General features: G+C 41.5%; 1 protein-coding gene across 1 annotated transcript; it reads left to right on the top strand.

Moving 5' to 3' along the window:
- The first annotated feature begins 3,454 nt into the window (after positions 1 to 3,454).
- On the top strand, positions 3,455 to 7,910 carry LOC113012615 (MAM domain-containing glycosylphosphatidylinositol anchor protein 2-like). Its single transcript, XM_026152908.1, has 4 exons — positions 3,455 to 3,857; positions 3,946 to 4,076; positions 5,448 to 5,547; positions 7,014 to 7,910. Exons 1-4 carry the CDS (start codon positions 3,713 to 3,715, stop codon positions 7,100 to 7,102), a joined length of 465 nt encoding a protein of 154 aa, XP_026008693.1. The 5' UTR covers positions 3,455 to 3,712; the 3' UTR covers positions 7,103 to 7,910.
- The last annotated feature ends 6,084 nt before the right edge of the window (positions 7,911 to 13,994 follow it).

Below are 13,994 nucleotides of genomic sequence, written 5' to 3'. Positions count from 1 at the left end.
TGTGTTTAGTTGGACAATCATTTATTGTTTAACGGCACAATGGCCCCAAACACACCTCCAGGCTGTGTGAGGGCTATTTGACCAAGAAGGAGAGTGATGGCCTCCACAGTCACCTGACCTAAACCCAATGGAGATGGTTTTGGATGAGATGGAGCGCAGAGTGAAGGCAAAAGGGCCAACAAGTGCTCAGCATCTCTGTGAACTCCTTTAGGACTGTTGGAAACCATTTCAGAAGACGAGCTCATGGAGAGAAAGCCAAGAGTGTGCAAAGCAATAATCAAAGCAAAGGGTGGATATTACGAAGAGTACTATTGTACTATTATTGCATACAGCTGATCAGGATCAGAAAAATGCATCATGATGTGTTCATTGAGAAAGCATGGTCATTAGAAATACAGAATTTCTTTAATTAAAACCAAGACTCCAATCAGCCAAAGAAGCTGCCTCACAGTGCTCTCAGAGGTCAAGGAGTGTCTCACTGTCATGGTCCGCGGCCCGGCGTCCGGGGTGCTGCTGGGATGTCCACGCCCACGAGCGTGGCTGCTAACCCCACGCCTGCATCCCATCCCAGGCGATCACCAGGTGGACTATTTAATCCTGCCCTACCTGCTGCTCCACGCCAGTCCGTAGTCGCCTCGCAGCGATCACAACTCGGCGTGTTTTTGTTTTCGAGCCACCTGCCTGTCCACCTGTCCACCTGTCCGCCTGAGATTTGGTTCACCATCAGCTTCGCCGTCTCGACCCCTTTTGGAGCTCCACCCCCCTATGGTTCACTCGGCCCGGCTATCACCCCTCTCACAGCCCCGCTCTCGGCGTTCCCTGTGCGGTCCCTCGGTTTCTTCTGGTTTCATACGTTGTTTTTCTGGCTACCCTCACGGGACACCTTTAGTTGCAATAAAAATTACTTTCTTTATTCGCTCCTACCCTAGTGTGTGTGTTCTGCTACTGGGTCCTGCCTGCGCTCGGAACTTCGGTTCATGACACTCACAGCAAGTTCTCACAAGTGAAAATAATGTTTGTCAATCAGGATGAGAATATTAAAATGTTATATATATATATACAAATACAATACAAAGTTACGATCAAGACAAAGTATCTCTGCAGACAAGGATTCATACTGCAGCAGACTGAATGAGACTGACTTTCCTCCAACCCTTTTATTTATGTAGACAAACAGTTTAGAGATTACGCAAAGTATGAAGCTGATATTGTCATTTGTAATGAAATTTATATTTAAATTCATACTGTGTTGAATCCCACTGTGCACACCTTTATCAACAGTGAGTAGTGTTGCCCTCATTTCTGAAATCTGTTGTAAATGCATATATTAACATGCATTAGGTACTCACATCCTGCCTGTTAAGATTTAAATAAGGTTTAAATAAAATGTTCCTGGCAGCAGTTGGCAGCTTAAAGTGGATTAACAGTACAACGTGGAAAAATAAAAATAGCTGTGCGTGCTCAGAGTTTAATCCCTGAGTAAACAAAGGTTAAAAGAAGTGAGAGCACACAGCTGACATGTGACAGCGGCTCTTTGTTTTTTTCTCCTTTTCATTTTCTTCTAGAAAATCTCTTCCTTTTCTGTGGCTCGTTTCCTTTGTAGGATCTCAGTCTGCAGCAGAATCTCATTAAAGCGAGCCCTTGGGGTAAACTGTGTAAACACGGCCGCGTCTCTCCACACTCATGTACAGTTTAATTTGTTCCGATTGTTTCCATGCTGTATGAGCCCGGGGTGGATTTGCTTGCACTGCTGTAACTGCAGCAGGACTGTGACATCACTTTTTACAGTTGCTGCCTCAAGAACGCATCTGTGCAGATCAATGGGAAAGAAAGTGAGGCAAGGTTGTACGTTCAGTTCCCTGGACAGCTGCAGAGGTCAAAGGAAATTTCCTGGAGAGTTTGCCCTGCGGTGCTCATTTTCTTCTTTCTTGCTGTTCCTTCATCTCTCTAACTGTTCCTTCATCTCTCTAACTGTTCCTTCATCTCTCTAACTATTCCTTCATCTCTCTTAGTGTTCCCTCATCTCTCTAACTATTCTTTCATCTCTCTTAGTGTTCCTTTATCTCTCTAGCTGTTCCTTCATCTCTCTAACTGTTCCTTCATCTCTTTAACTGTTCCTTTATCTCTCTCTAACTGTTCCTTTATCTCTCTAACTGTTCCTTTATCTCTCTCTAACTGTTCCTTCATCTCTCTAACTGTTCCTTTATCTCTCTCTAACTGTTCCTTCATCTCTCTAACTGTTCCTTTATCTCTCTCTAACTGTTCCTTTATCTCTCTCTAACTGTTCCTTCATCTCTCTAACTATTCTTTCATCTCTCTTAGTGTTCCTTCATCTCTCTAACTATTCTTTCATCTCTCTTAGTGTTCCTTTATCTCTCTAGCTGTTCCTTCATCTCTCTAACTGTTCCTTCATCTCTTTAACTGTTCCTTTATCTCTCTCTAACTGTTCCTTCATCTCTAACTGTTCCTTCATCTCTCTCTAACTGTTCCTTCATCTCTCTAACTGTTCCTTCATCTCTCTAACTATTCCTTCATCTCTTTAACTGTTCCTTTATCTCTCTCTAACTGTTCCTTCATCTCTCTAACTGTTCCTTTATCTCTCTCTAACTGTTCCTTCATCTCTCTAACTGTTCCTTCATCTCTCTAACTGTTCCTTCATCTCTCTAACTGTTCCTTCATCTCTCTAACCGTTCCTTTATCTCTCTCTAACTGTTCCTTCATCTCTCTAACTGTTCCTTTATCTCTCTCTAACTGTTCCTTCATCTCTTTAACTGTTCCTTTATCGCTCTCTAACTGTTCCTTCATCTCTCTAACTGTTCCTTCATCTCTCTAACTGTTCCTTTATCTCTCTCTAACTGTTCCTTCATCTCTCTAACTGTTCCTTCATCTCTTTAACTGTTCCTTTATCCTCCGTGTTGGTTAGGTGATTCTTCCAAAACAGGGATAAGTGTCTCAGTGTACAGTATTTCTCCTGTATCCCAACTTTTAGCATTCTCTGCGTCTATAAAACCACTTACAAAGCAATTTCAGTAACATTAAACAGTTAAAAGTAAAATAACAATAAGTGCCTGAAATGTGAAAGAGAAGTAATACAGGAAAATTGAAATATTTGTGTGTGTACATTTCTTAAGAAGTCAAAGTTTCACAGTGAAAACAAAAGGACTTAAACAATAAATTTAAAAACAATATATCTGAAATCTTTTTACTCTCACATTTAACAAATGCATATGTATCGCTACAAGCATATGCACATTTATGCACAGGTCACTATTGCAATGCCATGAATTAAAATTCTTTATATATATAGCATATATTGTATATATAAGCAGAGTTTCAGTTAACATTCTTTGTAATTGTGTTGGCTATGTAATAGTGTAATTTTCTAAACTTATATTTCAACTCGTTTAATAATATAATGTTGACCATGTGAAAGGTTACTTTTAAAGATTTTTGAATGTATTTATTTTCATTTTCCTGTATAGCATGAAGCAACATGCTTGTTGCTTGGGGAATTTTTTTGCATTTGATGTTGACTGATTCACAAAGTGTTTGCTCTGCTGTTGCTCTAACTAACATGTCGTATGACCAACTTGATAAAAAAGTCAGGTGTCATGTTACTGGGTGGCAGCGTTAGAGTTAGTTGTTTAGTTTGTAAGCCCTTTACCTGACCTCTGACCCCGACTCCTGTTTTTGTGATCTGTCAGGTTTCTACATGTACATAGAGACATCAAGGCCAAGGCTGGAGGACGACACAGCCAGACTGTTGTCCCCGACATTCAACTCCAAAAGCTCCTCTGTCAGCAACAACCCCACCTACTGCTTTGCGTTTTATTATCACATGTATGGGAAACATATAGGTGAGAGTGAAGCAGAAATCCACGTGTCACAAGTACACCACGTGATGAATAAAAATAACGTTGAACAGCGCTGCTTCATGTCTTGTAGGAGCTCTGAACGTTTTCCTGCGTCAGAAAGGTCAAGCGGTCACAGATACCCTGGTCTGGAGTCTCACCGGTAACCAAGGAGACCGCTGGCGTCAAGCCAAGGTCAAGATCCACCCAACTACAGCCTTTCAGGTACAGACCACACCAATCCACAGACTCTTTACTACACACCACCCAACATAACAACTAGCAGCTGTAGAGCAGAGAGCCCTTCTGTAGACACCACGCCACAGCAGCAGCACTGCTCCAGAAAGCATGCTCTGCAGAGCTTAAGAAGAACACTGATCAGTTACAGCAGTCAACACCTATACTAGAGTCAAGTATGTATGTGACTGGAGACAAAGTTCCTAACACGATTCATCACAGCAATGGGTAAAAAAGAGGAGACCAACTTGGGGGTTAGTATCTGGCCCAAAGTTGCAGAATGAATGTGTTTGCATGTTAGTTAGAAGAAAGTGACTGGGTGAATGTGGCATGTTGTGTAGAGTGCTTAGAGTACTCTGGGAGAGTAGAAAAGCGCTCCATAAGAATCAGTCCATTTACCAAGATGCTAGCAGGCAGGGCATACTTGGATCGACATAACCAAGTGGCTGACGTAGTATACAGGAACATCTGTGCCGAGTATGGCCTGGAAGTCCTGAGGGATCGTGGGAAACTTTTATAGAGCTGTCTATATGTTGGCCAGCTAGATGTTTTATTATAGTGTTGGGACTATGAACCACGTAAGAAATATAAAGAAGCAATTCATTACTATTACATATTGTGCTAAGGCAACATAAGCCACTGTGAATAGATCCAAAATAGAAGTAATGAGCTGGGAAATAAACAGATCCAGGGCTGATCCAGTCTGAATTCTTGATCCCCATCTGCTTTGGATCTGTACCACCATGGAAGTGCCCAGATGTGGTTTACCTATCCTGTGGAGCCTGTTATACTTGATAGCAGGCAGAGTCACTGCTGTCACTGAGACAGGTGTAGGCGATCTTGAACAGAAAGTATGGGGAAGTTCTGTACTTTAAAAATGTTTAATGGCTGAATCTGTGAAAACACGTCATGTTCAGAGCACAGTCAGACTGCCTGCAGCTGCTTTTATGAAATCGCTTTAAATACATGAAAATCATCAGGAGGAGACTATTTCACTCTGAGCTGACACAACTGCTTTCTCTGTCCTTATTTATTGACGAGTTCTGAGCTTAATTAACAAGGAAATGAAAGTATCAGTCAGCTGGTTCATGTGCAGCAGGAGGGAAAGAGTCTGAGAGGAAGCCTGTCAGCAAGCAGGTTAAATTGACAGAGTCTGGAAGCCTGCTAACTAAATCTGAGAGAAAACCTGGAGATTTCCTCGTCTGAGGGTTAAGAAACTCAACCTGCGACCTGGAATGGCAGCCACAGATATAACAGATACCGTGTATATCCACTGTACTATATACAACTAGTCTTCTAGAAACCACAGTTACTTCCTCTCAAACCTCCTCTGAGCTTCCTGTCACTGTGTCTCTGCAGATGGTGATCGAGGGCGTGCGAGGCTCTGGTATTGAGGGAGATATTGCCATCGATGATGTCGCTATTGAGGAGGGAGAATGTAAAGACCCCCCTCCCAACAGTGAGTATGCCCTTGATGCAAAGCTGTTATGGCTCCTTCAAACACACACTCAGTTCCTTTCTGAGACCTCCAGGACTTGTTTTGAATACTTTTTGTTTCTGAGTTCTGTAAACATGAAAGATGCTCAGAGCCTTCGAACAATAGCCTCCTTTTTAAACTTAAGTTTATTTCACTGACCGAAAATGGCCCAAAGTGTCGACTCAGACATCTACAGCATGTATCGTCCAAGTGAAGCTACAACTTGGTGAAATCGCTGTGAAAGGATTGTTGTTGTTTTGTAATCACTTATGCTCTAAGTCTGTGTTTGCAGTAGCGCAGTGCACCGTGTGGCCGTTGTGTGATAAGATGAAGTCCTGATAAACAGAGGAATGTAAAAGTCCACATTTTAATACATCATTAAATGTTTTTGTCAGAGTTCTGCTTTCACACGCACACCTGCAGCTGTGCTTCACACCGCTTAACCCTTTAAAGCCGGTCGGAGTGGGCACGCTCCGTTTTGCATAACTATTTTTAGATGCTGGTAGCACTGCAACCACGTGAGCTAGCGCAATCATTTTTTTACATATGAAACCGGAGGAGTTGTACTTACATCTGATGCCATCAGCTTGTCCTAGGTCACGGTTTCCTTCCACATACAGCTCTGCAAAAACTGCATAAAAAGCACTTGCAGCAACAAAAACATAATATTCCAGAAACACGCTTTGCCGATCCGATCAGCTGTTTGTAACACTTCCTACATCCATCAGTGCGAACTATCGCATGTCCTCCATGTCCTGCCTGAAACCGGAAGTGACATCATTTTGTGGAAATGTAGTTTTTTACCATCAGGGGCTTATGAGCCTATACTGGTGTTTTTAAAAGTTATGTTTGACTTTATGACTTCCTGAGTCGTTTCTGGGATGCTTAGGACTCATATTGCACTGCTGGAAATAGTTTATTTTGATGCATATGCTGCTTTTTTGCAAATTTGCAGTATAATATTTATTTTCGTTTTTCCTGCAGTGTATAAAAATTGGTGTATTTCAAAAATAAAACTATGAAGACACTCAAAATAAACTTCCTGTGGTAGGAAACTATTTTGTGCAACTTTTTTGTATTTACAGTTTTGAGGGATAAGCCTCTTAAATTTCTCTAACTAGAAATATATGTTAAAAAAGCAAAAACGATTTAAAAGTTTTTGGAGTTTATTGCACTTTTTTGCAATTTATGTAATTTCTATGCACTTAATACATACATATTATTAAAATTTAGGCTGTAATGGTTGTATTGATGTATAGCAACTTGAAATGCTCCCAAAAATGGCTCCACAGCATGTAAAATATACTATAAGCTCTGGAGGACTTGGTTCTATGGTAGGTCTTTAAGGGTTAAATGCAGCTTAAACTTGATTTAAATGTTTTATTTAAACATGGCAGTCTTTACCCTGTGAGTCATTCATACTCGCTCTCTTTCTTTTTTCCACACAGATCTAAGGTCGCTCGCCCCACCCTCATCGCCACATATATGGCAGCACTGCATCACTCTGATTCTGGCTCTGATTGGCCAGCAGAGGTGACCCCTCCTCTCTGTCGGACATTGCGACCTTTGACTCTTTGCCCACCTATTCCTGCTCCATCATTCCCAACATTTAACCCCACTCCATCCCTCTGCTACCAAAGATACAGTCAGAGACGAGATAGCTAAAGCATGAGGCCATACGATGGTTTGGTGACATGAGAGTTGAGTTTGAAGGTGCCAGATTTATTTTATTGGGCTCGTCTTCTCTCTCGAGTCACAGCGATCTGTTTCTGACAGAGCAGCTTCAGTCCAAGACGTGTTTGCAGTAGCTGAGCTTAGAGACTGGAAGCAGGGGGAAACTGCTGCGCAACAAGCTCTGACGTTGAAGAACCTTCAAGCCACAGCAGTATTGTCTGATTAGTGACCATATTTCTCGACGTGTTCCAGGAAAAGCATTCATTTAGTAAATAAGACAGCTTTATTTAGAATTAAATTAATAAGATCGGCTGTTTATCTCTCTGATGGCTGCTGGACTTTGTTTGGTTTGACATCGATGAGATAAACAGTTGATTTTTCTTACGTGTCTTCCGTGCACACGCAGTAGGGAGGTGACAGTTACCTGTTTGGCATTTTAACCCCCAAAGACATTCCTCAGGTGTAGCTTTGTTCAAGTTACAGCTTTATTTCAAAGCAGCATTTTCTTTGAATATGTTTTTTTGATGCAGTACCACCTGTGGCTGCTGATGAGCAAAAGGACTTAGCTTAAACGTCTTTTATCAGATCATTTCAAAGCAGAACCAGAAGTTTAAGTATGAATTTTCTTCTTCTCTCCTTATTGGTAAAATGGTAAATGGTCTGTATTTATATAGCGCTTTACTCGTCCCTAAGGACTAGAAAACACTTTACACATCCAGTCATCTACCCATTGGTGATGGCAGCTACATTGTAGCCACAGCCACCCTGGGGCGCACTGACAGAGGCGAGGCTGCCGGACACTGGCGCCACCGGGCCCTCTGACCACCACCAGTAGGTAACGGGTGAAGTGTCTTGCCCAAGGACACAACGACCGAGACTGTCGGAGCCGGGGCTCGAACCGGCAACCATCCGATTACAAGGCAAACGCCCAACTCTTGAGCCACGATTGCCGCTCCTTATTTTTGGCACTTGTGTAAACTGTGCCATGGGGACCTGTGCTGGTATCATTAATGGGTATCACTCTGCATGAATAAAGGAACAAGTCATGTTTATAGGCAGATCACACTTTGAATTATGTTCCCATCCTGCCAGAAGGCCCTGGTTATTAGTGCAAATCCAGCATTACAAACACAAGTCGTTTTCCAGCATAGATTTCAGACACGTGAAGCCAGAAGGTCTGAGAGGCACTGCTGGGAAATGTTGGCATTTAGCAGCAAGCATGTGTGCAGAAGAAGAAAGAGGAACCAAAAAGAAAGAAAACAAACTATTTGTGTGGCGTCGTCACAGCAAATCCACATCAATCAGCCGATCCTGATATTTGATTTGGCACTTCCTGACCCTTCCCCGTCCTTCCTCCTGGTCTTGAGTCAGGGATCTTTCACATGTCTGATGTTAACCATCTCATTATGGAGCAACCAACAAATGATGCACGCTCTAAAAGTCTTTAGGTAGTCCAGGATCAGAATCACTCGTTGGTTAGACATCCTAATGTGGATTAGGGTGAAGAATCCGTGGATGCCTGTTTTTAAAGAGTTTGCTGTCTTAAAGATACGTCATCAAATTCCTGTGTAAAAGTTTCCAAAATGATAAAGCTGTCAGCAGTAAAGTTTATGTTTTGTGTTAAAAAGATCAAAGTTCAGTTAGGCCCGGCTTGCAAACATCAGTGGACCATCTGGGTGAGTCGTTAGGAGCACATTATTGATGGTGGCAATCGGAGAAAAGGACAAACATCTGGAATAAATGGTGGGGTAGCTAAAGAGAAATAAGAAACAAAGCACACATCTGGACACACTGCAGGACACCCACTGAACTGCTGCCCACAGTTATTCATTCATTACAAAATGAGCCTTTAAAGTAGAAATAACTGATGTACAGTCAACCACTCCATGTGTGACAGAACAGTTGCAGTCTTTACTGCACGGGCTGCTGTTCTGCTTTTACTCGAGCCCTGAGAGCTAAACACAGGTAACCTACAGCTTAGTACTGCCCCTGACGACATCCTGCCCCGAAGGTTTCACGTGGTCATGCAGAGTTTCCCATCACAGTCAGGTTGTCCCATCAGCAGATGCAGCTTATGTCTCTGTTTCCAGACTGACATCCAGTTTTCTACAGCGAAGCTCTTTAAACTTTCAGGCAAAGTCAGTGTTAGGAGAGAGGACATGCACAGCTTGAATGTCAGCCTTCCCCCTGTCCCACCTTTCCCTCTCATCATCCACGTCCCCATAAATCCATTCTCCCCCTTAGCACATCAGCAGTACTGTACTGTGAGATGGACCGACAGTCATCTCTCGCTTATCTTTTTATGCTTTCGGTGGGCGGGTGGACCAAGCAAATGGCATTTAAAAATAAAAAACGTACTTTCAGAGCCTACTTTGACATTTGTCTGTCTGTGGCGGACCAAGGAGGAGAGGTCAGCATCTGCCATCAAGTGCCTTCAGATTCACAGAGGGAACGTTCGCTGAGCCACGGCCCGCCAGCCTTCGTCACAGAAACGAAGAGTCAAACATCTTTCTGTCTTACTGACTGGAGTGAACATAAAACGTCCTCCGGTTTGATTATGCAGAGAAACACTTTATTTCTTTTTCTTTTCGTGCAGATGTTGGATTTTGTCAAAACCTGAGCCATGCTGAATGGCATTTTAAAAAGGCACCACTAAAGAAGCCATGGACAAGGAAACTGACTGTGGATACAGGACACCTGATTTATTTAACCACATAAATAAAAGACCAACACGTGACCATCACCTGACGATATGATGACACCTGTTTTGGACAGTTCTCATCCCTGTTTCAGTGGGATTCAAGCGTTGGCGTTTCAGAACCATTTTAGTATTCCAAAATAAGAGTTTCTGGTAGGAGCCGAAGACTTTAATGCTACCTGAGACCAACAGTTACCTTAAACTACAAAATTAGATAAAGATTTCCAACAAATAAAACAAGAACAGTATGTCAAATCAAATCCTCTGTTGTTCCTACGATAGTTTAAAAATGGTGTTGGGGAGGGGAGGCTGTTTTTATTTTGTTGTTTTTAACATGTGTGGGGGTTTTAACTGAATTTTTCTTTGGGTTTTGAGATTTCTATTAAATCTATAAAAAAGTATTAAAGAAGATTTTAAACTGTAAAGCATTTTTGTATCCTAAAGAAACTGACATCGTGGGTGAACAGGTCGAAGCATCTATTAGAAAAGCACAAGAGATTCATAATTATTAACCCTCTCAGGCTCAAATTAAGTTTTTTGTTGCTAATGCACAACCAAGTCCTGCAGTGGTAAAGAAACTCATAAAATATGTATGTGGGGTAATCAGGTTGTTGGTTTTTAACTGTTGCAAATCGGCAACGCCTGCCTGGAGAGGGTTAAACACACGTGCACACCTATGATTCCTGATTCATCGTCTCTGCTCATATGTGTATGTATGGAAGCCCATTTCTGCCAAGAAAAATGGCTCCACAGTTAGCATGATGAACACTGAAATAAGCCATCATTTACCGTTTGTTTATTTTTGTCTTTATTTTGACTTATTTTGATTTTGTTACCATCCCCTCGTTCTGCTACAGAAAAGAAAAATACTGGATTACAAATGAGCATGATTAAAAATAAATAAATGGATAACAAAGACAGCTGGGATGGGCTGCTGCGCCCCGCGGGGAGGGTAAATCATGGACTGCCTCTCTCCATGGGTGTCATCTCTCTATTGTAGGCGGCAGTTTGGGTTTAATGGATCATAATTCATCTCATTAGGTCCTGACTGAATTTCTGTGGGTCTGTAGGTACAACTTTTATTTTTTCCCCTTTCTTACGTATTTGTAAAATCTGGCTTAATTTAACCATTTGGAGTTTAAATTATACATTTTGGTTTTTACATAATGATTAAAATGTCTTTTTTTTGTTTTAAGAACTTTCTTTCACAACTTTGACTCTTTTGTGCACGAATGGGCTTTCCCCGGATTCCCTGGTGACTTTTTCCTTCTGTGTTTTTCTGCTGCAGCTGATGATCAGATTATTATTTCAGCTCCTCTGGGTATTAGTTTTCCTCTGCTACATTATTATCACATTAGCTGGAAATGGGTGGTTGCCTCTGAAGAACACCAGTAGGTTTCTGTATTTTGTTTTCACATATATTGAACAGTTTTCATGACTCTACAACCTTTTTACAGAAAGAAGCCTCATTTAATCAAAAATAGATCATTTATACAAATATATATTATTATGTTACACTTCACCATACGCTCAACAAATGAAAGGAAACATTTACACTTGTCATAAAAATAAATGAATAAAAAACTGTAGTTTCTGAGTTTTGACGTACATGTCAGATCTTTTCAGTCACTGTCACAGTTTTAGAGCAATACTTCAGTAAACATGGACACGTGACTTAGTCTGCACAGGAATCACATTCATTGAAAAGTAATATTAATAATAGATTGCATTTATATAGCGCTTTTCGGGGCCCTCAAAGCGCTTTACAATTCCACTATTCACTCTCACATTCACACACTGGTGGAGGCAACTACAGGTGTAGCCACAGCTGCCCTGGGGCAGACTGACAGAAGCGAGGCTGCCATATCGCACCATCGGCCCCTCTGTCTCGCCCAAGGACACAACAACCGAGACTGTCCGAGCCGGGGCTCGAACCGACAACCTTCCGGTTACAAGAGGAACTGCCAACTCTTTGAGGCACGATCGCCCTATAAAGAACAGTAAAGAACCAGTCAGCAGCCAATGAAGGGAAAACTATCCCAACACCACATTTACTACATTTATGTTCTTGAAGTTTATGATTTTTTTTGCACATTATGTGAAGCCTCTATATTTTCCTTGGATGACATTTTCTCTTTATGTTACGTTTGGATATTATCACATTCTCCTGAACTGTAGATCAGCCACCCTGTTTTCCTTGTTTGACCAGATTTTTATGTTGGCAGCCACAGAAGTGCACCAAAGCGTTCATCTGGCCATGCCCTGATTGATTTGTTTGCTGTTTGCACTGTTAGCTCATGTTTCAGGATGAAAAGGCCACTCTTGAAATGAAGACTTAATTTAAAGATATAACAAAAGAACAGCTGTATAAGAGAGAAACAATGGAGTCACTTATTCACAGCTCACACAGCTCTGTATGTGACTCACATACACGATAAAGGACTCGACTTTGCAGTTTTTCTCCCCTTCGTGCCTTCAGACTTGTTGTTGGTCCAAGTTCAGGTCCAGATGTGCAAATGACAAAAGGCTCGATCCACAGTAACCCACATTCCCGCATTCAGTTCCATTTATCTCTCTTTATTTATTCAGCAGACGTGTGGGTGAACATACTATTTCTGATCCATTTCCACTCTTTAGTTCAATTCTATTCAATTTTATTTATACAGCGCCAAATCACAACAGCAGTCGCCTCAAGGCGCTTTATATTGTAAGGTAGATCGTACAATAATAGATACAGAGAAAAACCCAACAATCATATGAGCCCCTATGAGCAAGCACTTTGGCGACAGTGGGAAGGAAAAACTCCCTTTTAACAGGAAGAAACCTCCAGCACAACCAGGCTCAGGGAGGGGCGGGGCCATCTGCTGTGATTGGTTGGGGTGAGAGAAGGAAGACAGGATAAAGACATGCTGTGGAAGAGAGACAGAGGTTAATAACAGTTACCCTGCAAACTGTTTGTTCTTGTATGCAGACGATGCTGTAGCTTTGTTTCTCTCTACTTTGGTGCAGTCTGCACTAACAAGTTGAAGTATTATGAAACCCTGGCCTGGGTGTCAGTATAGCTCCCTGGGCCCAGGTCTGACTCCACCCTGAGTCACTCACAGTGGGTCAGCCCTCTCTCCCTCCCTGCCACTCTCTACTGCTCAATCATAAAATATTTGGGCTATTATAAAGTAAATCAATAACCTTTGCATTTGAACTACCCATGGTGTCATAATAATTAATATCACATGAAACATTTTAAAAGACCTTATGGTAGAATGGTCAGGGTAATATTGATGAATATGATAGTTGAAGCAATAGAAAGTATTATTGTTGGTTATTTTTCTGAGGAATAACATAAAATAAGACTAAAAAACAGCAAAAATAAACATAAAAACACTGGAATTTAAACGCTAAACTAAAACCTTTTTATTACTTTAAAGATTTTATTTCTGCAGGAATTGGTCACATGTTCTAAACTCAGGCAGCAGGTAGGCAGGTAAACTCAGGCTCTGATACGTACGACACTGGTTCTTTTTCCAGCCCAGACCTTACATTTCGAATAATCTCTGCTGGACAAAGCGTCTCCTGTCGACTTTGCAGGGGAAAAGCACGTCCTCGTTAACTTCCTCAGAGGTGCTTTTGCTGGTGTTGTATATGTTTGGATTTTTGGAAGAGGAGTGGGCAATAAAGTTTTAAAAGCTACCATCAAGTCTCTGTGGACATGCGAAGAAAATATTTTTATAACTGTCATTATTTTCTGCAGTACATTCTCACCTAAGTGATGCTACACTGCATACTGGTTATTATTGTTATTATTATTATTATCATTATACAAATAAATACACTCCAAATGTAACAGTGTTGTGTTGTGTGTGTATTCATTACTCCCATCACATTCACCCAAAGTTCAAGCGTTTGAGCAGCTGCAGAGCATGAACACAACACACAATCCTCACATTAAACTCAGACTAAGGCCAGTCTGAGTGCACAGCTACCCTTTTAAGCCTAATTACTGACTCAACGATCTTCTTTGAAGCTCAGCATCTGTTTAGATATGGTCTACATAAGGTAT

The sequence above is a fragment of the Astatotilapia calliptera genome, chromosome 19 (assembly GCF_900246225.1).
Source record: "Astatotilapia calliptera chromosome 19, fAstCal1.2, whole genome shotgun sequence".
In the NCBI taxonomy this organism is placed as follows: Eukaryota; Metazoa; Chordata; class Actinopteri; order Cichliformes; family Cichlidae; genus Astatotilapia; species Astatotilapia calliptera.
The sequence above is the reverse complement of the archived record's forward strand: the minus strand, read 5'-3'. Positions and strand labels throughout refer to the sequence as shown.